Source organism: Tachypleus tridentatus, chromosome 7, assembly GCF_004210375.1.
Source record: "Tachypleus tridentatus isolate NWPU-2018 chromosome 7, ASM421037v1, whole genome shotgun sequence".
NCBI lineage: Eukaryota > Metazoa > Arthropoda > Merostomata > Xiphosura > Limulidae > Tachypleus > Tachypleus tridentatus.
The window spans coordinates 102149278-102177016 of NC_134831.1; the positions used below are offsets into that span (position 1 = coordinate 102149278).

Here is a 27739-nt window from a genome sequence, read left to right on the forward strand (position 1 = left end):
TGGTTGTAAGCTAATAACACAATATAAGTGTACTTGGAGCTGATAATAATACAGAGCAGTGGTTGTAAGCTAATAACACAATATAAGTGTACTTGGAGCTGATAATAATACAGAGCAGTGGTTGTAAGCTAATAACACAATATAAGAGTACTTGGAGCTGATAATAATACAGAGCAGTGGTTGTAAGCTAATAACACAATATAAGTGTACTTGGAGCTGATAATAATACAGTAGCAGTGGTTGTAAGCCAATAACACAATATAAGTGTACTTGGAGCTGATAATAATACAGTAGCAGTGGTTGTAAGCTAATAACACAATATAAGTGTACTTGGAGCTTTTAATAATACAGTAGCAGTGGTTGTAAGCTAATAACACAATATAAGTGTACTTGGAGCTGATAATAATACAGTAGCAGTGGTTGTAAGCTAATAACACAATATAAGTGTACTTGGAGCTGATAATAATACAGTAGCAGTGGTTGTAAGCTAATAACACAATATAAGTGTACTTGGAGCTGATAATAATACAGTAGCAGTGGTTGTAAGCTGATAACACAATATAAGTGTACTTGGAGCTGATAATAATACAGTAGCAGTGGTTGTAAGCTAATAACACAATATAAGTGTACTTGGAGCTGATAATAATACAGTAGCAGTGGTTGTAAGCTAATAACACAATATAAGTGTACTTGGAGCTGATAATAATACAATAGCAGTGGTTGTAAGCTAATAACACAATATAAGTGTACTTGGAGCTGATAATAATACAGTAGCAGTGGTTGTAAGCTAATAACACAATATAAGTGTACTTGGAGCTGATAATAATACAGTAGCAGTGGTTGCAAGCTAATAACACAATATAAATGTACTTGGAGCTGATAATAATACAGAGCAGTGGTTGTAAGCTAATAACACAATATAAGTGCACTTGGAGCTGATAATAATACAGTAGCAGTGGTTGTAAGCTAATAACACAATATAAGTGTACTTGGAGCTGATAATAGTACAGTAGCAGTGGTTGTAAGCTAATAACACAATATAAGTGTACTTGGAGCTGATAATAATACAGTAGCAGTGGTTGTAAGCTAATAACACAATATAAGTGTACTTGGAGCTGATAATAATACAGTAGCAGTGGTTGTAAGCTAATAACACAATATAAGTGTACTTGGAGCTGATAATAATACAGCAGCAGTGGTTGTAAGCTAATAACACAATATAAGTGTACTTGGAGCTGATAATAATACAGAGCAGTGGCTATAAGCTAATAACACAATATAAGTGTACTTGGAGCTGATAATAATACAGAGCAGTGGTTGTAAGCTAATAACACAATATAAGTGTACTTGGAGCTGATAATAATACAGAGCAGTGGTTGTAAGCTAATAACACAATATAAGTGTACTTGGAGCTGATAATAATACAGTAGCAATGGTTGTAAGCTAATAACACAATATAAGTGTACTTGGAGCTGATAATAATACAGAGCAGTGGTTGTAAGCTAATAATACAATATAAGTGTACTTGGAGCTGATAATAATACAGTATCAGTGGTTGTAAGCTGATAACACAATATAAGTGTACTTGGAGCTGATAATAATACAGAGCAGTGGTTGTAAGCTGATAGCACAATATAAGTGTACTTGGAGCTGATAATACAGAAGCAGTGGTTGTAAGCTGATAACACAATATAAGTGTACTTGGAGCTGATAATACAGTAGCAGTGGTTGTAAGCTGATAACACAATATAAGTCTACTTGGAGCTGATAATACAGTAGAAGTGGTTGTAAGATAACAACACAATATAAGTGTACTTGGAGCCGACAATAATACAGTAGCAGTCGGTGTAAGCTGATAACACAATATAAGTGTACTTGGAGCTGATAATAATACAGAGCAGTGGTTGTAAGCTGATAGCACAATATAAGTGTACTTGGAGCTGATAATACAGTAGCAGTGATTGTAAGCTGATAACACAATATAAGTGTACTTGGAGCTGGTTCAATACAGTAGCAGTGGTTGTAAGCTGACAACATAATGTAAGGGAACTTGGAGCTGATAACGCGATGTAAGTGGATTTGGAACCCAAATCGAATTCCGGAGGAGCCATTTTGGTAAAAACAAACATACTACACAAAATTAGAATATGTTGTCAGTCTGCTGACTAAATTAGAAAACAATTATTTTCAGACTTCTCCATCTAAATACTAAGCATCTATGAACATTTCCGACAGTTTCTACGGTGTTTTTTGATTATCTCTCTAATACACGAATAATTCATTCAAAGTGCTAAAAAGTGTAACACAAACTCATTCAAGCCTGTATGTTTCGATGTGGTTAGTTTCTTATACAGCAGTATACACGTTGTTTCTCAAGCAAACTAAAACACTTAGAATTACCAACTCTCTTTTACAAATACGATACCATTATTTTTTACACTTCCTAGCCGGTTAGTTAGCAGGTTTCTCTAGTGGTACATCTTTTTATGGCACGTGCAATATGTAAAACATTAAATGAATTTATTTAATCGTACTTGTTTGAACCAATTTCTCCGATCAAAAAGAAAGAGAAAGAAGACACATACAAGAAACGGTGCCATCTTAGCACAGTGACTTTTGGGTTAAGGAAGTTGTTGTTCAATCCTACAGTGTCTTTGGTTTCTGTAAATAATGCTGACACACACACACACACAAATGGTATGGATAACGTTATCTAGGCAACACACACAGAGACAGAAAAGGGCAGAATCTCAGACGGTACATCTTAAGGAAAGTGCTGAGACACTAAGTTGATGACTGCTTCTTCTGTAACTCACTCAGTACGGTTGTTCTGAAAATGACTTGTGTGACATCTTACGGTACAAGCAATTGCTCTGTTTTAAATTAACCCTTCGGTCGCCGATACCACTGTCATTATTTGTCATGTAGTCGTGTGAGGGCCTCTACATTTAGTTGTTCCTGTCTTCGTTGAAGTCCATTTACCATGTTTTCAATGTTTTTTAGATCATTGGTTGAGCCATCGGAACTACTGGCCTCGGAAGCGGGCGACGTTAGTTGTCTCGAAGAAGAAGACATATTGTAAGAAACGGGATCGCTCAGAGACGTCGTAGATGCAGGTGACAATATAGCTGTTCCACTCAGTGAAGGCAGAGAGTATGGGGAGAAGCGATGCTGTCGTAGTCTGTTACTCACATCTAACAGACCAGAGTAGCCGTGGGTCAGAAGAGGATACAACTGAGACGGCGATCCCGAAGTCAGAGGTGAAGTAGAAGGTAGAAAGAGGTGTGGATACAAGGTCGGAGGGTAAAGATAGGGCAACAGTTGAGGATGTGGTAAGCCTTGACCAATTGGTAGACTCTGATTAATAATATGGGTTAATGCGGCCGTCGAGACGGAGGTCGAGTTGGAGGTCATGTTAGCAAAGTTAAGATCCGGGCACCTGGATGGGGAGGTTGACCTACTGGTAGAACTTCCAATGTCACGCCTTTCGGAGTTCTCGGGCGTGGTCTTAGAAACTGGACTAGCAGCCGTTTGCTTGGGACTTTGGCTACAAAAACCACTGATTGATATATCTTCTGTTGAGACTTTTTTGGAGCACTCTTCTAAAACAAAATGTCGGAAAAACATTTTAGCGAGTATCATGAAAAATAAATAATCTATTACGTAAAGAAAATTCATTGTTATTTATTTCACCTTCTGAATATTTACAATCAATTGGTTTGATTTGCTAGTGTTTCAGTAGTCTGCTAGCCACCAAATTGGCGTTTTTCTCACGATGATATGAATGAATAACGTGTTTATGTATTGTTTTCAAAATAACGTCAGGCTATCTGCTCTGCCCACTGAAGGGAATCGAACCTCTCATTCTAGAGCTATAAAACTAAGGATTTACTGCTGACCCACCTTGGCACAATCTGTTTATATAAAGCCTCAAACTTCGTAGTAGAAATAAATGACAATAAGAATTTCACGAAGGTCGATTGGTTTGTATGGAGTTAAGCTGCACAATGGGCTGCACAGTGTTTTGCCCACTATGGATATGGAAAACAAGAGGAGGCATTTTAAGAAGTCTTAGAAATTTATTTTAAAGTAAATTGAGACTTAGAGAGTATGAAAATTGTTAAAAATGCAAGGAGGGGGAATTAATATACTCGAACTTTTGTTAACATCGAATCGTGATCTTCATTGGTTTACCTGCAGTGACACAAGGTGGCGTGCGAAGAAGTAATAAGAGCAAAAAAAAAAAAAAGATCGATTGAATTTGTGACCCGAACCGGTATTTATAGCTGTTGATTAATTTACCAGATCGAATACAAAAACTCTGATTTTTCTTTCCTCTTTCTCTCTTCTTACTCACCAAAAACGTTCAATATAGCATTAATTGTTTGTTTGTTTGTTTGGGAATTTCGCACAAAGCTACTCGAGGGCTATCTGTGCTAGCCGTCCCTAATTTAGCAGTGTAAGACTAGAGGGAAGGCAGCTAGTTATCACCACCCACCGCCAACTCTTGGGCTACTCTTTTACCAACGAATAGTGGGATTGACCGTCACATTATACACCCCCACGGCTGGGAGGGGGAGCATGTTTAGCGCGACGCGGGCTCGAACCCGCGACCCTCGGATTACGAGTCGCACGCCTTACGCGCTAGGCCATGCCGGGCCCTATAGCATTAATATTAGCGGATTAAGCTTTTAAAAAGGCTTAACACATTCCTGAAAACTGTGAACACTAATGCGCAGGCTCAAACACTTAACACTTTGCCTTTGGAGTCAAAGGTAAGCGCTATCTAGTGGCAATATAAAAGATTGTTGTCACGACTTTGATAAACATTTGAAATATTACATTCGGAAACTTTTTATTTTTTACCTTTGATGATGCGCCATTTTTTAAAGTCCTGAAACGCATATAATGAAACAAATAAGTTTGATAGTCATCAATTACGTTTTGCTTAATATCTTGAAACGGAGCATTAATAAGAAAAAAAGCCTATATAAATGCACCCCCTTCCCAGCTTTCTAGTTATAGAATTTGTAACAAGGATTAAGTTGGTTGGTTGTGTTTTGTGGCACAAAGCAGCTAGGCTATCTGCGCCTCGAATAGGTCTACAGTAATTGTTGGCACGTCACTCTAGGGTTCATAAACACTCTCACCTATGAATGCGTTACAAAAATGGCAATCAATCTCAAACATCCCGTCCAAAGAGCCGGACAAAAGCTTTGTGGCGGCTGGTGCTTCTGGCTTGCTGCTTTCCTTCTGGTTGGTAGTTTAAAGTTTGCGACGGCCATATTTGATTTTTAGGCTGCTTGGCTCACGTGCACAAGTTTTAACATTCGAATTTGTCCATGCTAGCCAGATTATCATAATTCGTGGAGGTACATATAACAATGACAGAGATCCCAAGAATAAAAAAAAAATATTAGCTTAACATTTTGTTGCTTCCCTTGTGGTTAGTCTAAAAATAACGTTTCGTCGTTTATTTCTCAGTTCGTCTCGCGGACTGAATATATTTTTTTGTATCTAATACATTACAGTTTTAATAGATGAGAAAACAAGGGACAATCGCTTGAAGATTGGAATAAGATTTGTTAAACAGTTGAGAACAAACTCGCTAAGATAGATTTATGTTAAATTGCGACAACTAAACTTATTATCAGAAACTTAGCTAATGAAAACATATTTCCTTTGCTCGTGCTAAAGCTCAGTAGAAACTTAGCTAATGAAAATACAAATTGTTTTGCTCGTGCTAAAGACAAAAGCTCAGTAGAAACTTAGCTAATGAAAACACAAATTGTTTTGCTCGTGCTAAAGCTCAGTAGAAATTTAGCTAATGAAAACACATTTCTTTTGCTCGTGCTAAAGCTCAGTAGAAACTTAGCTAATGAAAACACACATTTCTTTTGCTCGTGCTAAAGACAAAAGCTCAGTAGAAACATAGCTAATGAAAACACAAATTGTTTTGCTCGTGCTAAAGCTCAGTAGAAACTTAGCTAATGAAAACACACATTTCTTTTGCTCGTGCTAAAGACAAAAGCTCAGTAGAAACTTAGCTAATGAAAACACACATTTCTTTTGCTCGTGCTAAAGCTCAGTATAGGTGACTACTATACAAAACGTGATTCAATTTCCTTGATAATGTTAAATTTCTATTTTGTAATATACAGTTAACAAATGTCTTTTAAACGCTGAATTAAAACTGATGAGAAATTATGAACATAAACCATAAGTTGTAATACAAAGGAAGTTCCAAATTGTAAATTAAAAACAAACAGAACAAACTTTAAGTTATGAAAGTTGGTTATACCTTTTGACTGACTTCCTGAACTGGACAATGCGGGTCTTAAGTCAGCAGCGCCACCTACATCGAGTCGTTCATCTTCGTCACTGGAATCATCTAGTGGATCAGGATCCAGATTGTGATTGGATCCCTCCCTGTTCTGGTCGCTTGCTCCTCCTTGTGTCGCCTCCAAGATGTGCATCTGCGAAGTATGTGAGTCCACCATCGATGAATGCCGCCTAAAATTAAATATTCGAGAAAAAAAACTAACTCTTGCAGTTCCAAATATCCCATTTCGTTAAAATATTTGTCAAAAACATAAAGTACATTTAAAGATTTCTTTAAAAGCTGATGCTTATCAGACACAGAATGAAGAAGGAAAAAGTTGGGTAATTAATTCACTAAGAAAATTAAAAAAAATACTAAATCCATTAGTGTATATACGACCTCTAAGTTTCTACAAACGTAGAGCTCCATATTAAAACAAAGTAATAAAGATTCGATAGGTGCCAAGAACTTAAGTAAATGTGTTCATATGTCTGTTGTTATCAACAGAGACATTCCATTTTTGGGAGGGCAATTAGAAATAATATTCTACACAAATCCACCAAGTCTGATCAAATTCTGATCATTTTTGACTTTCTACGTTAACAGAAAATGATTTTTATTTAACTTCGTGGCCTTGCTGTAACCTTGAGCTTTGACCTTGACCCTCGAGAAACTAATAATTACTTAGTTGGGTCATAATTCAAATGTATATCAGCTTTCGTCCAAATCCATTCAGTAGTTTTTAAGAAATCGTGCTGATAAACATACACCAGTGAAAATAAGACTGTATTATAAGGGTCACTAAACTAACCAATATAGAACCCGATGGCATTGGGAAAAGTGCCAAGCCAAGTAAATTATAGAATTTAAAATAGATAAGAATTACAAACCACGTGGTGTTGAATACTAATTCTTCAGGTCATAAAGTAAAAAGTATAAAAAACGTGTTTGAAAAGGAAAAGTTACAGTCGCTAACACGAGAAGTTCTAAGATAACACTTTATGTTATGATCAGGTCACCATGTCTTACGGTAAAACAAGCTCTTAGGTAACAAATATTTGGCTGTTCAGGTCACCAATATGGAGAAAACGATTGCTGTCACGGCCTCAGATTCACAAACACAGACGTGTAAGAAATACAGTAGTAAAAGAATATCCATTGAGAACAGTAACAAACTGAACAAAACAAACAAACAGGTCGTGCAATTCTGTCTTGATAACAACAGCTAACAACGAGTTGATCTGGAAATGTACCCAGGAACTTACTTTTTTTCCCTTTTCCCAGCTCCTGAATCCCGAAATCCTTTAGCAAATGGGTTGTTGTCAATCTTTAACTGGGTTATCTGTTAGTGGAAACAGAAATGAAATGAATATAGCTCCGCACAGAATTCAGGAGATTGAAAATATGCACGAAACGTTTCGGGAAACTTTATGACATAACAGTGGATGGAATACAACATCATAAAAACAAATTTGCTAATAGAACCGATTTAAAATATCTGTTAAGACGTCGATGAAAACACAGGAATAACAATCCTGTGTAACATATGTTTGTGCAACGATATTTACTAAAGAAAAGAAGTTTCAAAATGATTTGAATTAAAGATATATTTATTTGTTTTTATACGGAACCCTGGCAGAAAAATATATTATTGATTTGAATTAAAGATATATTTATTTGTTTTTATACGGAACCCTGACAGAAAAATATATTATTCCAGGAATATTTTAAATACATTAGTTTGTTTTCAATTTCGCGCAAAGCTATCTGCGCTAGCTGTCCATAAGTTAGAAGTGTAAGACTAGAGGGAAGGAGGCTCGTCATCACCACCCACCGCCAACTCTTGGGCTACTCTTTTACCAACGAATAGTGGGATTGATCGTATATTATAACGCCTCCACCGCTTAAAGGGTGAGTATGTTTGGTGTAACGGGGATTCGAACCCGCAACCCTCGGATTATGAGACGGGGGCCTTAAGTACATTAAGGGAAAGTAAAACATAAGATATTCACTTTAAACTGTAACATCAGCTGTTTAAAGTAATTACACAATAATATACCAAACAGGATCCACTAAACGATCTGAATTATCACGTGAATATATTAACTTTTGGAAATTTAAACGTTACCTAGAGGACCAGAAAAATAAACATTGGTACTCAGGGTACTAATTAGTTGACCTTTCAATACTCACTATCAGTTTAATATGATGTTTAATTATTCCAGAACCCCTCTGTTAGTTTAATGTAACGTTTAATTATTCCAGAACCCCTCTGTTAGTTTGATGTAACGTTTAATTATTCAAGAACCCCTCTGTTAGTTTAATGTAACGTTTAATTATTCCAGAACCCCTCTGTTAGTTTAATATGACGTTTAATTATTCCATAACCCCTCTGTTAGTTTAATGTAACGTTTAATTATTCCAGAACCCCTCTGTTAGTTTAATATGATGTTTAATTATTCCAGAACCCCTCTGTTAGCTTAATATAACGTTTAATTATTCCAGAACCCCTCTGTTAGTTTAATGTGACGTTTAATTATTCCAGAACCCCTCTGTTAGTTTAATATAACGTTTAATTATTCCAGAACCCCTCTGTTTGTTTAATATAACGTTTAATTATTCCAGAACCCCTCTGTTTGTTTAATATGACGTTTAATTATTCCAGAACCCCTCTGTTAGTTTAATATGACGTTTAATTATTCCAGAACCCCTCTGTTAGTTTAATATGACGTTTAATTATTCCAGAACCCCTCTGTTAGTTTAATATGACGTTTAATTATTCCAGAACCCTTCTGTTAGTTTAATATAACGTTTAATTATTCCAGAACTCCTCTGTTAGTTTAATATGACGTTTAATTATTCCAGAACCCCTCTGTTAGTTTAATATGACGTTTAATTATTCCAGAATTCTTTTTTTCGAGATTATCTGAAAATGAAGACAATTCCTTATAAACTCACAATGAGCGAACTATCTGTACTGTGTACCCACAATTATCGCACCCTGGTTTCTAGCGTTATACGTCCGCAAACTTGCCGCTGTGCTGCTACTGGAGGTCACGCGGTTTTATAGAGTTGTTTGTGACGTGCAAAACATTACTTGACCATCAGCGAACTTACAACGAGATAGGGTATGAGATAATAAGTATAATTGTGCAACAATCTGGGTGTTTATTGTGCACTGACCTTACCATTTCAACAATCTATTCTGGGTGTTTATTATGCACTGACCTTACCATTTCAACAATCTATTCTGGGTGTTTATTGTGCACTGACCTTACCATTTCAACAATCTATTCTGGGTGTTTATTATGCACTGACCTTACCATTTCAACAATCTATTCTGGGTGTTTATTGTGCACTGACCTTACCATTTCAACAATCTATTCTGGGTGTTTATTGTGCACTGACCTTACCATTTCAACAATCTATTCTGGGCGTTTATTGTGCACTGACCTTACCATTTCAACAATCTATTCTGGGTGTTTATTATGCACTGACCTTACCATTTCAACAATCTATTCTGGGTGTTTATTATGCACTGACCTTACCATTTCAACAATCTATTCTGGGTGTTTATTATGCACTGACCTTACCATTTTTATAATAACCTTTGAAGTTGTTTTTTATATCCACTACTTGATGGTTTTAACTAAAATAAAATAGTCGAAGGTCCCGTTTTTAAGACTGTGTGCAAACCTCAAATCAAACTGTAGGCATGTTACTGGTAATAGATTTTCCAACAAACGAAGTGCAATGTATAAGAATTATTTTTTCAAAAAAATGTGAAGTCTGTGGGTGTAAAATTAACAAAAATAGCCCAGAAGTAAAGCGTTCGCTTCACATGTGAATGGTCCGGAGTTCGATTCCGGTACATCCACTCACAAATAAAGCCCCCAAGTGTCACAGTAGTACGTCTGCGGACTCCCACCGTTAAAGATTGGGCTTAGATACTTGTGGCGAACAGAGGCTTACATTGTGTAACTTTGGGCTTACTTTCTATCACTTCCCGTCACACCAAACATGCTCGTCCTTTCAGGCGTGGGGACGTTATAATTTTCGCTCAATCCCACTATTCGTTGGTAAAAGAGTAGCCCAAGAGTTGGCGGTGGGTGGTGATCACTAGTTGCCTTCCCTCTAGTCTTACACTGCTAAATTAGGGACGGCTGGTGCAAATAGCTCTACTATAGCTTTGTGCGAAATTCAAAAACAAACAAACCAAACTAGGTGTTTACAATTGTTTTAGACCCGGCATGGTCAGGTGGGTTAAGGCGTTCAACTCGTAATCCGAGGGTTGCGGGTTCAAATCCCCATCGAACCAAATATGCTTGCTCTTTCGGCTGTGGGGAAGTTATAACGTGACGGTCAATTCCAATATTCGTTGGTAAAAGAGTAGCCAAGAGTTAGCGATGGGTGGTGATGACTAGTTGCCTTTCCTCTAGTCTTATACTGCTAAATTAGGGACGGCGAGCGCAGATAGCTGTCATGTAGCTTTGTGCGAAATTCAAAAACAAACAAACAAACAATAATTTCCATCAATCAATTCTACTTAAAACGTAAAAGAACACTAATTGATTGGAGTCGGAGATAGCCCGAGGTACATTTCAAAATGTCTTCAAACGAAATGCCTTTTATAAAGTTACCTCCGGCTATCTCCGATTACATCAACAGCTCGGGGAGCCCAAACTCGACTCAGGGGCAGCTTTCCAGGAACAAATTGCTGAAAATACCTGTGCTGTTATGTGGGAGAATCCGTAGGTAAATGTTAGAGGCATTCGTTTTTCTGACGACATTTTAAAACTTGCATCTGGCTTTCACCCGCAAACCGTTAGAACAGGTTAGTAAACCAGAAGCGACGTTAACCTAGGCTGAAGGCAATAATTGTTAGTGCATCAGTTTCGAAAATTGTCGCACCATTAAGCTTTTGAAAATTCTCACAAGATGACGACAACAACTTTGTTGTTTTATTGTTTGTTTGTTTCTTTGAATTTCGCGCAAAGCTACTCAAGGGCTATCTGCGCTAACCGTCCCTAATTTAGCAGTGTAATGACTAGAGGGAAGGCAGCTAGTCATCACCACCCACCGCCAACTCTTGAGCTACTCTTTTAGCGACGAATAGTGGGATTGACCGTCACATTATAACGCCCCCACGGCTGAAAGGGCGAGCATGTTTGGCGCGACGGGAATGCGAACCCGCAACCCTCGGATTACGAGTCGCACGCCTTAACACGCTTGGCCATGCCAGGCCTCCGTTGTTTGAAATGTTCTGGCTGGGATAGAAACATAAGGTGGGTTTGACTTCCTTTCAAACCTTGTTGAAGACTGTTGAAACAAGTGTCAAATCACGTGCCATGTCGTCAAGCTAAACGAATATTAGAAAAACATAACATTCGACAGGCAGAGAAAATCGTTATCTAAGCGGGTGGAAGAAGGAACAGAAGACAGAAGCTTCTACATAGTTTAAGATAAGAGTCAGTAAAGTGCGGGAATAGTGACCGGGGAGCAGAACGTGTACCGAGCCACACATCCAGATATGTACACATCAGCGGAAGTTTCGAGAACAAGTGCGAGATACGATGGCGTCCGGATGCCTTTGAGGGGTACATCCCATTGCCGAACATAAACCCGCATCCTCTGGCGACTAAACCGGTCCTTCAACCAGCGAGGTTTAACGTGAGAGCCCCAGCCACGTTGTTGACAAAATCTGAGCAGAATTATAGTTACGTTTATTCTTGTTAAAACCGAGTCCCGAATCTGACGTCGATTAAAAATAACTAAACTGAAAGTAATAATTAACCCAACCATGTTGTTAAAAATTTCGTTTGAGACTTTACATACGTTATGTACAGTGTATGAATATATATACACACACGTGCGTACAATGAAACTAATTTTACTTTGGGCTTACAAGGAATGCTGGCCTGTAATATACGAACACTTCACCATAGCAACTGGTGAAGATCTTACATGACATGATATTATTAGATGATTGTTATGATTGGAGATCACACAGAGACGTAGTGGGAAAGAACCATATCACACAGAAAACATACAACGTCTTTAATACATTATTTCATGTATATCTCGTACATCTTTCTTAATAAATTATTTTCATGTATATCCCATACAATATCTACTCAACATAGGACTCAAGTTCGCAGTAACACCTAGAAATATTCCATCCATCGAAATGAATACCTGCCTGGAAGACCAAGCTAGAAGACTGGTGATCCACTCTGCACAAACTGAAAAAAACCAAAAAAAAACGGAAAACAACAACTTCAACAACAATTCCACCAACAACCTATCTTTCCAGGTAGAACTGAAAACATCTCTTTCCCCGAAACAACTCAAAACAGTATCTTAAACAACTTTTGCAAAGAATTTTCACACAAAACCATCAACATAATTTTACAGAAAAGAAAACTTAACAAAACAACCTCACACAGATAGATATTAATTCTATAAACAACCTAAAACAAGAGATCAACATCAAAATTCTAAAAGCAGACAAAGGCAATGCCGCCCTCCGTTAGTACACCGGTAAGTCTCCGGAGTTACAACGCTAAAATCAGTGGTTCGATTCCCCTCGGTTGGCTCAGCAGATAGCCCGATGTGGCTTTGCTATAAAAAAAAACAATTCCATAACCCAATGCCATAATTATAATGAACAACAATGAATACATTCAAACTATAAACATCTTTTCATATACAAACAAATTTAAACTACTAAACACAAATCCAACAAAAACACATGAAAAACCAATTATACAAAATATTATTACAAATGAAAAAAACCAACATAATCTCAAAAAACATTTATTCTTACCTACGAAAGACCGACTCATGCATTACAAACTATACGACACTCACAAACCCGCTTGTTCTCTACGACCTATGAATCATTTAACTACAACCTCGGTAAACATACAGCGTGGGCATTTTCTAAATATGTAACATCAGCTGGCTCCATTTTCAAAAACTTTTTAACTTTAAATCCATTATTAATCAACTAAATCATGAAGCCTTAATGGTCAGTTTTGATGTAATCTCACTCTTTACAGAAGTCCCAACAACTGAAGTCTGCAAGATAGCTTTAGAACTTTATATCCAAGACCCCAACCCATTGATACATATCCCCAGTAACCAGTTAGCAACCCGTATAGAATTCACTACCACCAAAACTAAACTACAAATAAATGACCTATGTATGGGGAATCCCATGTCACCAGTTCTAGACAACATTTTTATGACACAGGTTGAATCTCAAGCGATGAATTCATCCTTACACCCACCACTATACTGATACAGGTATGTTGATGATACAATTGCTGGATTCACATCTACAGAACACACAGTTTGTTTTAATCACGTTAACTGGATATACCCCTACATTAAGCTCACCTGTGAACAGGAAAACACTAACCAAATAACATTTCTTAACCTCAAAATCACTAGAACTGATACACAATTCAAAACAGAAATCCACAGAAACATCACCCAAACTGGATTATACATTCCCTGGGATTCAGCACATGAAACAAAACAAAAACTCAACATATTAAGAAACCATATAAACACAGCCACAAAACTATGTTCACCTGATAAAACCAACAAAATAAAATAACACATCATCAACATCAATAAATTTCCTCAAAAACTGTGGAAAAAATTATACACACACCTAGACAAACAACAAACAAACAACAATAAATCCCATTATAGAACAAACTACAAAACATTATACTGCTGTGTACCATATGTTCTCGACATCAGCGAAAAATAACCAACATTTGGAAAAAAACTTACAACAAAACACAACATTCCAGTAAACATCAAATTTATTCAAAGACCAGGTAAAACTAAAGTTCATACAACGTAAAGATTACACTGACAAACACAACACGAACGTTATTTATAAAATATAATGTGATAACTTCTACGACTTATATATTAGAGAAACAAGCAGAAAAATAGAAACCAGACTCAAATAACAAAAAACAACAACACCTTCACATGTTGTTGAACATTGCAAATAAAATAAACACAACATGACCATAGAAAACACCCAGATAGTAAGTAGGGAAACAAATATAAACAAACACAAAATTAAAGAAGCCCCACTTATACAGCAACTAAAACTAAAATTAAACCAATATAAAGTAACACACGTATACCTATATTAATTAATAACCTAACGTCTAACTGCAACTGACAGTTGCCGGACACATGTCTCAGGAATGAGAATATAATCGGGTACAGGATTGTTCTAAGATACAACATCTTTATTAAAGTATTTTCATGTATATCCCATACATCTTTCTCAATAAACTATTTTCATGTATATCCCACACATCTTTCTCAATAAATTATTTTCATGTATATCCCATACATCTTTAATAAAATATTTTCATGTATATCCCATACATCTTTCTCAATAAATTATTTTCATGTACATCCCACACATCTTTCTCAATAAATTATTTTCATGTATATCCCATACATCTTTCTCAATAAATTATCTTCATGTATATCCCATACATCTTTAATAAATTATTTTCATGTATATCCTATACATCTCTCTCAATAAATTATCTTCATGTATATCCCATACATCTTTAATAAACTATTTTCATGTATATCCCATACATCTTTCTCAATAAATTATCTTCATGTATATCCCATACATCTTTAATAAATTATTTTCATGTATATCCCATACATCTTTCTCAATAAATTATCTTCATGTATATCCCATACATCTTTAATAAATTATTTTCATGTATATCCCATACATCTTTCTCAATAAATTATTTTCATGTATATCCCATACATCTTTAATAAATTATTTTCATGTATATCCCATACATCTTTCTCAATAAATTATCTTCATGTATATCCCATACATCTTTAATAAAATATTTTCATGCATATCCCATATATCTTTAATAAATTATTTTCATGTATATCCCATACATCTTTAATAAATTATTTTCATGTATATCCCATACATCTTTAATAAACTATTTTCATGTATATCCCATATATCTTTAATAAATTATTTTCATGAATATCCCATACAATATCTTTATTAAATTATTTTTATGTATACCCTGTATTAAACATACATAAGCAAAGTTCATCAGATACACACGTATCTCATGCGTGTTATATGTTTATAGTGACTCTGATAAACCTTTAAGCCTATATTCATTCGTTATGATATATGTATGAACATTAATAAGGCTTCGTTATATAAAATTACATAATTACATATACTAACTTTTGTGTTTAATATACTTGTAGAACAAGTGTGTATGTAAAGATACAACCAAATGTTTATGTCGTAAATACCCGCACGTAATACGTAGTATTGCTTATTGATTATACGTATGTTTGTAAATAAAGTGTGCACACTGGAGCTTTCTTCGTTGTTTCTAACAGTCTTTATTCACTATATAATTGTGTTTGTAAAGTGTGCACACTGGAGTTTCCTTCGTTGTTTCTAACAGTCTTTATTCACTATATAATTGTGTTTGTAAAGTGTGCACACTGGAGTTTCCTTCGTTGTTTCTAATAGTCTTTATTCACTATATAATTGTGTTTGTAAAGTGTGCACACTGGAGTTTCCTTCGTTGTTTCTAACAGTCTTTATTCACTATATAATTGTGTTTGCAAAGTGTGCACACTGGAGTTTCCTTCGTTGTTTCTAACAGTCTTTATTCACTATATAATTGTGTTTGTAAAGTGTGCACACTGGAGTTTCCTTCGTTGTTTCTAACAGTCTTTATTCACTATATAATTGTGTGTTTGTAAAGTGTGCACACTGGAATTTTCTTCGTTGTTTCTAACAGTCTTTATTCACTATATAATTGTGTGTTTGTAAAGTGTGCACACTGGAGCTTTCTTCGTTGTTTCTAACAGTCTTTATTCACTGTATAATTGTGTTTGTAAAGTGTGCACACGGGAGCGTTTTTCGTTGTTTCTCAAAGACTTTATTCACTATATAATTGTGTGTTTGTAAAGTGAGCACACTGGAGTTTTCTTCGTTGTTTCTAACAATCTTTATTCACTGTATAATTGTGTGTTTGTAAAGTGTGCACACTGGAGTTTTCTTCGTTGTTTCTAACAATCTTTATTCACTGTATAATTGTGTGTTTGTAAAGTGAGCACACTGGAGTTTTCTTCGTTGTTTCTAACAATCTTTATTCACTGTATAATTGTGTGTTTGTAAAGTGTGCACACTGGAGTTTTCTTCGTTGTTTCTCACAGTCTTTATTCACTGTATAATTGTGTGTTTGTAAAGTGTGCACACTGGAGTTTTCTTCGTTGTTACTAACAATCTTTATTCACTATATAATTGTGTTTGTAAAGTGTGCACACTGGAGTTTTCTTCGTTGTTTCTAACAATCTTTATTCACTGTATAATTTGTGTGTTTGTAAAGTGTACACACTGGAGTTTTCTTCGTTGTTTCTAACAATCTTTATTCACTGTATAATTGTGTGTTTGTAAAGTGAGCACACTGGAGTTTTCTTCGTTGTTTCTAACAATCTTTATTCACTGTATAATTGTGTGTTTGTAAAGTGTGCACACTGGAGTTTTCTTCGTTGTTTCTAACAGTCTTTATTCACTGTATAATTGTGTGTTTGTAAAGTGTGCACACTGGAGCTTTCTTCGTTGTTTCTAACAATCTTTATTCACTGTATAATTTGTGTGTTTGTAAAGTGAGCACACTGGAGTTTTCTTCGTTGTTTCTAACAATCTTTATTTACTGTATAATTGTGTGTTTGTAAAGTGTGCACACTGGAGCTTTCTTCGTTGTTTCTAACAATCTTTATTCACTGTATAATTGTGTGTTTGTAAAGTGTGCACAGTGGAGTTTTCTTCGTTGTTTCTAACAATCTTTATTCACTGTATAATTGTGTGTTTGTAAAGTGTGTACATTGGAGTTTCTTCTTGTCTCCTACAATCTTTATTCACTGTATAATTGTATGTTTGTAAAATGCGCACACTGGAGTTTTCTTCTTGTCTCTTACAATCTTTATTCACTATAAAAGTGTATGTTAGTACACGCTGCAGTTCCCTATACTGTCTCCGAGATTCGTTATTAACTATATCAGTGAGGCTTTGTTACACAGGGACGCCGTAATTTTCTGTGTTAAAAACACTAAGCTGTAGATGGGCTTTCTTTTGGTATTACACTTGCTGACTGCACTTACCTCTGTAAAAGTTTTTGTTAGATTCGCATCAAATAGTAATGACAAGGCTGTACGCCAGAGTGCGCCTGTTCGTTATCAGTGATACTTTTAACTGCCAGTTCTGACAATTATCTCAACCCCCTTCCAAGAGACTCTCTGAACTAGACGTTACACAATCATAGAAAGTACCTTGTTAATTAGACCGCGGTTGTTTCTCTACAGCGAGATATCTTGGAGACAAGCAGAGGAACGTGTTTTTCTGTGGTAAATACTGTCTGCTCTTGTTTTAATACGTGCTTTGAAGAGCTCAGCTAGGCCTGATACTTTTTGTCTTTTACGAGTCGCAAGTGAATTTGAATGTAATATCTTTGAGTTAGAACAAAACACATACTTATGTTGCACATAAAAGTGCATGGCGTGTCTGTGCGTGTGTGTAATTGGTTCAAATATTATCGATACCGGTGGACAGACCTCAAGCAGAGAACACTTTGCACTCACTTATAAATTCGCACTTATTTCCATTGTTCCAATCATTGCAACGCATGTATAACGTAAATTTGGATTTAATGAGATTTTAAAAAAATATTTGTAGTAACGTTTTTTTTAACCTTTCCATGTTATGATGTCATGTTCCATAACTGTGTGCTCGAAACGGCTTGATATGTCATGTTCCATAACTGTGTGCTCGAAACGGCTTGATATGTAATGTTCCATAACTGTGGCTCGAAACGGCTTGATATGTAATGTTCCATAACTGTGTGCTCGAAACGGCTTGATCTATACTTTCTAAATTTGGAGTATTCATATGGTTCTTCTAAAAGTTGTCTTTTTAATGAAGTCAATAGATGGAACTGTTTCTCTCAGAAGCAGTTTATAGTAGATTAGTGGGAATGTTCTTCTTATAAGAAGTCTCCAGTGGATCAGAACAATGTTTTCTCACAAGCACTCTTTAGTAGGTCAGTGCGAATGTTCCTTTTAGAAAAATTCTAGAAAGTTAATAAATGGGATTTCCTAAAAGCTGAATTTTACACAAATATAGTTAGAATTTTAAAGAACCAACGAGTAATTTCTGTTTTTGCTAACACGGGTATTTTACAGAAGAGTATTATATATTATAAGAATGTAAAGACATTAGATTGTTACCAAACATATTATTTTGTATATGATTGAATGATGGAATTTATATAATTCTAACAGTAGACGAGACTGTTATGAGAAACAATTTATAGACAACCGTTACAACACACTCACTCCCTTAAGAAGATGACACTAGTGTTATTCTACGACGTTAACTCTATGAACAAGTGTTTGCCAAAAAAAGAAAGTTTTTCCATCTTGAAAAAGTAAAGAAAAGGAAGACTTACAACCTTAAAAATCGGGTTTCGATACCCGTGGAAAGCACAGCATAAATAGCCATTGAGTAAATTAGGGTTAACTACAAACACTAACTCTTCAGAAAACTATTTTACCGAACAAAAATAAGGAACTCGTTAACTTTATCAACAGTTGCGATTTCTCTCAAAAATATTTATCTTGTTTTTAATAAGTGAAACATGAACTGTGATTACAGATAAACTTTATCATTAAGTTGTTTTCAAAAGGTTTTGGTTTGGTTTATTTTCAATTTCGCGCAAAGCTACTCGAGGGTTGTCTGCGCTAGCCATCCCTAATTTAGCAGTGTAAGACTAGAGGGAAAGCAGCTAGTCATCACTAACCACCGCCAACTCTTGGGCTACTCTTTTACCAACGAACAGTGGGATTGATCGTAATATTATAACGCCCCCACGACTGAAAGGGCCACCCTCATATTACGAGTCGAGTGCCTTAACCACCTGGCTATGCCGGGCCTAAAGGTCACGTTCATCAGAAGTTACATTTTACTTTTTCTGGTTACTTTATTACTAGACTAAACACACCGCTACTTTCACTTCCATAAAGAATTGTTGTACATTAATCTTACTACAATGGACGTAACATGTATGTCAGTATCTATGTATGTAACCAAAACTCCTGCGCCATCTATTGGATTGCAGTACAAAGTATAATATGTTAAAACTTATATATTGGCTATTCAAGATTCAGACAATTATAAAAATAACTGCAATATGTATTACAACCATTTCTTTATTACAGAACACAAGTTAAAAAAATGTACTCTCCTCACAACAATAACACGTCTTTCCTTCACTAGGACTGTATGTGAGGGTTTGGTTACATATTTATTGATGTAATTTTTAAATGTAGTACTGAAATACTGGAGTTCTTAAACAAATATCAATTTTTCAATAAACAGCACAATTTTTAATATATAAAACAGTGACGCTTATGAAAATTTTCAACTCTGCACATTAAGTAACGCAGTGAGTTATATCTGAATGAAGAACACAATCTGAACACTTTCCCCGTGCAGGAGATTCTAGAAGTAAATCCATTTTTAGAAAATATTCATTTTCTTGATAAACTTTTCTCAATGATATGTTTATACTACAATTAGAGAAAGAGCCACCCGTATGGGGGCGTTCCTGTTAGTATTGATAATAATAAAAATGTACGAGATTATTTTTATACTAAAACTTCCAAATTCTGACTCCAGTATTAAGTTTACAATAGAAAGCGCGGGTGTATGTAAGTTTTCTTATAGCAAAGCTACGTTGTGCTATCTGCTGAGTCCACCAAGGGAAATCGAACCACTGATTTTAGTGTTGTAAATCCGTAGACTTACCGCTGGACCAGCGGAGGACCAATAGAAAGTTATACCCAACTTTACTGTCAGAATAATACAAAGAAAAAAACCCCACTTTATCTAAAGAAGTGTAAAATATCTATGGGTGCCATGTTTACTTTATTATCATCCTAAATGTGGCATAGTGGAAATTCTGAAGGCTTATAACGTTAAACATTGGGTTTTGATACCCGTGATGGGCATACCACAGATAGCCTTTTGTGTGGCTGGGCGCTTAACAACAACAGAGCCAAACTCTCAGAATAAAGTTAGGCATTAGTGATTCACGAAATAATTCATTTTACGGTCATTTGTCTATGTCAGTACGTTTTAAAAATTAAAGATAAATACGCATCAGGTTAGCTACCAGGATTACCTCGTACTGTCTGCATTGAACCTTTAACTGGAGATTATTAAACCTTTGTGAGGCAGTTGGCATATATAGCTTTGACGGTTATACCTGTTTAAAGATAAAATCCTATCGTGAAAAGGTAGGAAAAGATATAAAAAACAACCTACCGTGTGTCACGTGCGTAGCAAATGTGTTTTATTACTTTAACGTAGTCAGCCTGAAATGTTATATACCGCTCGGAGAAAAAATAAAAAACTTGCACCTTCTGTCTTTTTCAGTACCTTAGTATATGAACTTTGACCTAAGTTCTCTCGATGAACGTGAAGAGTTTAAGAGTGAATTTTTTCTTCATTTCTTCCCAGTATTTGGGAGATAAATTTCCTGTTGTAACATTACGTAATGAAAACAAAATAAAACTCTCACGAAAAAGTGATAGGTTTTCTTTTAAACTATTTCAAGTAAGAGAAAAGTTATTTTTTTCTTGTAATGATTATGAGCGAACAATGGACGAAGACTGGATGCAACATGTAGTGACACCTATCGAAAAATACATTAGGATTTACGTAACCAAAGGATAAAAGTATTTCCAAACGTTTAATTTTGTAGATGTTATAATTTCAATATAAGCGTAAGAATAGTGTACAATCAGAAGTATATTTGAAAAAAATGTAGCATTGGCTGTGTTTCAATCATTTTTAAACAAAAACTCGGAAGAAAGAAAAATATTAAACCAAATGTATGCAGTAACACCTATTTTTGTAAACTACCTTTTTAAATAAAATGTTAAGCCAATAATTGTTTAATGTCTTCATCTAACTCGTCTTTTAGAATGACTTGCTCGTGCAAAAATGGTTCGTTAATTATATTCGTTTAATTAATAACTAATTATTGCTATTTTTTAAATATATATACTTAATTGATAGTGAGAAAGGAATTGAGAACCGAATTATTAATTTAGGTCATTTTCTTAAGGTTTGCTTTAGGCTCTATTTATTCAAAACGAAACTAATAAAACAATCAATAAACATGAGCGGTAGTGGTTTATTTATCGTGATATTTAGATATAAATTCAAGATATAGCCAGTGTAACTACAGGTGACTTTTACTGTATCCTAGAGCACAAGTGTTAACAGTAGAGACAATGTTATGAAACGTTGTCAACTGTCTGGTGTGATAGAACCTTAGTATGAAAAGAACAGACAGTGTGATAAAACAATGATAACTCTTTGGTTTAACAGAACCTTAGTATAAATAGAACAGACAGTGTGATAAAATAATGATAAGTGGTTGGTATGACAGAACCTTAGTATTAATAGAACAGACAGTGTGATAAAACAATGATAACTGGTTGGTATGACAGAACCCTAGTATTAATAGAACAGACAATATGATAAAACAATGATAACTGGTTGGTATGACAGAACCCTAGTATTAATAGAACATACAGTATGATAAAACAATGATAACTCGTTGGTGTGACAGAACCCTAGTATTAATAGAACAGACAATATGATAAAACAATGATAACTGGTTGGTATGACAGAACCCTAGTATTAATAGAACAGACAGTGTGATAAAACAATGATAACTGGTTGGTATGACAGAACCCTAGTATTAATAGAACATACAGTATGATAAAACAATGATAACTCGTTGGTGTGACAGAACCCTAGTATTAATAGAACAGACAGTGTGATAAAACAATGATAACTGGTTGGTATGACAGAACCCTAGTATTAATAGAACATACAGTATGATAAAACAATGATAACTCGTTGGTGTGACAGAACCCTAGTATTAATAGAACAGACAATATGATAAAACAATGATAACTGGTTGGTATGACAGAACCCTAGTATTAATAGAACAGACAGTGTGATAAAACAATGATAACTGGTTGGTATGACAGAACCCTAGTATTAATAGAACATACAGTATGATAAAACAATGATAACTCGTTGGTGTGACAGAACCCTAGTATTAATAGAACATACAGTATGATAAAACAATGATAACTGGTTGGTATGACAGAACCCTAGTATTAATAGAACAGACAGTGTGATAAAACAATGATAACTGGTTGGTATGACAGAACCCTAGTATTAATAGAACAGACAGTATGATAAAACAATGATAACTGGTTGGTACGACAAAACCCTAGTATTAATAGAACATACAGTATGATAAAACAATGATAACTCGTTGGTGTGACAGAACCCTAGTATTAATAGAACATACAGTATGATAAAACAATGATAACTGGTTGGTATGACAGAACCCTAGTATTAATATAACAGACAGTATGATAAAACAATGATAACTCGTTGGTATGACAGAACCCTAGTATTAATATAACAGACAATATGATAAAACAATGATAACTGGTTGGTATGACAAAACCCTAGTATTAATAGTATAGACAGTATGATAAAACAATGATAACTGGTTGGTATGACAAAACCCTAGTATTAATAGTATAGACAGTATGATAAAACAATGATAACTGGTTGGTACGACAGAACCCTTGTATTAATAGTATAGACAGTGTGATAAAACAATGATAACTGGTTGGTATGACAGAACCCTAGTATTAATAGTATAGACAGTGTGATAAAACAATGATAACTAGTTGGTATGACAAAACCCTAGTATTAATAGTATAGACAGTATGATAAAACAATGATAACTGGTTGGTACGATAGAACCCTAGTATTAATAGCATAGACAGTGTGATAAAACAATGATAACTGGTTAGTATGACAGAACCCTAGTATTAATAGAACAGACAGTATGATAAAACAATGATAAGTGGTTGGTGTGATAGAACCTGAATATAAGCGATACAGTTAGTGTGATGTGTAATAGATATTTATGACTTCAAACGTATATATTAAGGAAATTGCGAGCGTTTCGAATGTACATATAATTACAGCAAGATGGATAAATCTCTAATTAATAACACAATTAACTCTACAGAATGTGTTACATTATGGACACAAAAGAATGGTATCCCTTCTGATATGTGTTAACTTAGTATGTGATATTCAATCACAAAATATATGTATACGGTAAACTCTAAATGTTTGTCTGCAAATATGTATACTAGGTGACTGGTAAAATTAATGAGTTATACAGTTAAGTTGTTATAGCATCTGTCACTATTGCTATTGTAATATCTTAAGCGTCCGGTGGATATGTTTTTTTACTTTACGAAACTTTTTAAAATGACAAATAATTTGAATAACTTGTGACCTCATATGGACCAAATAAGTAGATTACAGTGTATTTTGAAAATAGTAGCAAACATTTGTCAGAAATACGATAAACATGTTTGTTATATACATATATATAGTAGAAGTCAAGTATGACCTTTTCATGCTTGTATTTAGTCATGGTTTCGAAGGTTTAAATACTATAGTGGATCTAGCTTGAATAACTGACTGCCTTGTAGTCATAACAAACGACACTACTGAGCAACAGGTTCTGTTAACAATATTTCATTAGTGTTTGAAGTTTAAGATTCTAAAACCAATTTATGAATTATTAGGAAGATCAATATTTGTAACAACGTACCTTGGGTTGGAAACAGTGATATTAAACTATCTGTTGAAAAAAAGTTTACTTTTAAATCTGTTGACACAAAAGTTGTTGGTCTTTTGACTCTCAAATGGATTCAAAGTAGGCTTACGTTTTAATTCTTAACGTTTCCTAGTCACTAAGCGTAGGTCTGAAAACTTATAACGTTAAAAACCGGCTTTCGATACCTGTGTGGCAAAACGAAAATAGCCTATTATGCAGCTTTATGTTAACTAAAATAACTATCCACCCTTTATCGACTTTAGAATAGTATAAATTTTAGCTCTGTGATAATAGTTGAGTTTTAGCTCCTTATTAACCTGAGAACAGTTTAAGTTTTAACATTTATTGACCTGATAATAGTTTTAATTCTTTATTTATGTAAGAACACTATAACTTTTAATTTTTAATGATTCGAGGAAAGTACGAGTTCTAAATCTTTAATAATACCAGAATATGTTGTTTAACTTTAAAGTTTTTATTATTTATTTTCGTGATAATATTCGAATTTGAATTCTTTTGTTCTCCGCTGGAACAACGTTAAGTCTACTGAGTTTCGACGCTCAAATAATGAATTCGAGTCCCCTCGGTGGACACAGCACATTGCCCGATGTAGCTTTGCTATAACACACACACGAACATGTATTTAACTCTTTACTGGCCCGATATTAACTTAAATATTAACTATTTACTTTCTTACGAATATTTGTTTTAGTTTTAATTCTATATATTCGTGAGGGTATTTTAAAGCGCCACTATCGGAGAGTCGACATATACTCGAACAATTTTATAGGTGTGTTTAACTGAAATAAAAAAATTAATGATTTTATAATGAGTATGCTGTTACATAATATTTACCGACTTACTCGAATAAACATTCTGTTTTCAAGCAGTAATTGCAAATTTAAATTGTCTAGAAAAACATAATTATAAGCCATGTTAGAAAATTTTATAAAGAAGCAAATTCCTTCGAATCAGAAATTTTTGTTCTGACTACACAACAAATGACATGTTAGGCTTATGTCGAGTGCAGATCAGGACGCGAATAGTGCCATCTATCGCCCTCACAAAAAATAATTCAAAATCGAAATCGTCAGCGTTCGAATGATAAGACTTAATTTGGTTACAAACAACTTGGTTGTTAGTTTCAGTCAAGCTAAACTTAAGTTTAGCAGTTTCTACTTCAGCAGTTGTGATATAAAACCAAGTGAAAACAACCTAGAGAAATAAAGACTTAGGAAAGCTGGTATGTTCTATTTCTTAGGATGAAACTTAAAATAAGACAAATATTAAATTTGTATTCACGTAGACAAAGGTTCATCTCAGATGATCCATTACTTCCTTATAGGCGATAGCGATGATTTAGGCAAACAATATAAGATTTGAAGACATAAAATTTATAAATTGACAAAACTTAGTAATTCGTAAAAGACTAGAAAAAATATTTATGCCACTGTGTAAAAACTAAAATAATCATTCATGACACTGTGAAAAAATAGGTTAATTATTTATGACACTGTGTTAAAGACTAGGATAATCATTCATGACACTGTGTAAAACATAGGATGATTATTTATGACACTGTGTAAAAACTAGAATAATCATTCATGACACTGTGAAAAAATAGGTTAATTATTTATGACACTGTGTTAAAGACTAGGATAATCATTCATGACACTGTGTAAAAACTAGGATAATCATTCATGCCACCGTATAAAAACTAGGATAATTATTCATGACACCATATAAAAATTAGGATAATCATTCATGACACCGTATAAAACTAGGATAATCATTCATGACACCGTATAAAAACTAGGATAATTATTCATGACACCATATAAAAATTAGGATAATTATTCATGTCACCGTATAAAAACTAGGATAATCATTCATGTCACCGTATAAAAACTAGGATAATCATTCATGACACCGTATAAAAACTAGGATAATCATTCATGACACCGTATAAAAACTAGGATAATCATTCATGACACCGTATAAAAACTAGGATAATCATTCATGACACCGTATAAAAACTAGGATAATTATTCATGACACCGTATAAAAACTAGGATAATCATTCATGACACCGTATAAAAACTAGGATAATCATTCATGACACCGTATAAAAACTAGGATAATCATTCATGACACCGTATAAAAACTAGGATAATCATTCATGACACCGTATAAAAAACTAGGATAATCATTCATGACACCGTATAAAACTAGGATAATCATTCATGACACCGTATAAAAACTAGGATAATCATTCATGACACCGTATAAAAACTAGGATAATCATTCATGACACCGTATAAAAACTAGGATAATCATTCATGACACCGTATAAAAACTAGGATAATCATTCATGACACCGTATAAAAACTAGAATAATCATTCATGACACCGTATAAAAAACTAGGATAATTATTCATGACACCGTATAAAAACTAGGATAATCATTCATGACACCGTATAAAACTAGGATAATCATTCATGACACCGTATAAAAACTAGAATAATCATTCATGACACCGTATAAAAACTAGGATAATCATTCATGACACCGTATAAAAAACTAGGATAATCATTCATGACACCGTATAAAAACTAGGATAATTATTCATGACACCGTATAAAAACTAGGATAATTATTCATGACACCGTATAAAACTAGGATAATCATTCATGACACCGTATAAAATCTAGGATAATCATTCATGACACCGTATAAAAACTAGGATAATTATTCATGACACCGTATAAAAACTAGGATAATCATTCATGACACCGTATAAAAACTAGGATAATCATTCATGACACCGTATAAAATCTAGGATAATCATTCATGACACCGTATAAAACTAGGATAATCATTCATGACACCGTATAAAAACTAGGATAATCATTCATGACACCGTATAAAACTAGGATAATCATTCATGACACCGTATAAAACTAGGATAATCATTCATGACACCGTATAAAAACTAGGATAATTATTCATGACACCGTATAAAAAATCTAAAATAATTAGTTCTGATTCTGCGCTGTGAACACTTTAGAAAATTAGTGTTGAAGCTGTTGAAAACTAGAGAAATAAGTTATGACAGTGAAGACATAAACTACTTATGTTCAGATGTAGAATAAACTTGAATTAAGTTACTAATTTCAGTTAGTCCAAAGGGTTAATACAGACTTAAGCTAATCCTGACGAACACTACGAAATATGATCATGGTATGAAGACTGACCATGGTATGAAGACGACAGTGTTAAACTAATTATGACATAAGCAGCACACAATATGCTCATGTTAGAGACATGACACAGTTCTTTTTATCTAACGTTTTAAATAGTATTAAATGAATTAACAAAATTATTTGTTCGTACATTAACACCGTCAACAAAATGACGTCACTGACCTTTTCGTTTTGATAAGCCGTGACTGCGATAAACTCAGTCTCTTTAAAAACGTATGTACGGAACGTACTGTACGGCAGCTTCAAGATGTCGTTAGCCCGTACAAGGTGAAACCTCGGCTGGTATTTGTGCATGGAGTTCAGG

General features: G+C 34.5%; 1 protein-coding gene across 1 annotated transcript; it reads right to left on the reverse strand.

Moving 5' to 3' along the window:
* Positions 1 to 1263: 1263 nt before the first annotated feature.
* On the reverse strand, positions 1264 to 27739 carry LOC143256308 (uncharacterized). The gene is made up of 4 exons (XM_076513382.1): positions 27598 to 27739; positions 7588 to 7664; positions 6302 to 6513; positions 1264 to 3602 (listed from the first exon to the last, which is right to left on the reverse strand). The coding sequence occupies exons 1-4, from the start codon at positions 27727 to 27729 to the stop codon at positions 2914 to 2916; spliced, it is 1110 nt and encodes a 369-aa protein (XP_076369497.1). The 5' UTR covers positions 27730 to 27739; the 3' UTR covers positions 1264 to 2913.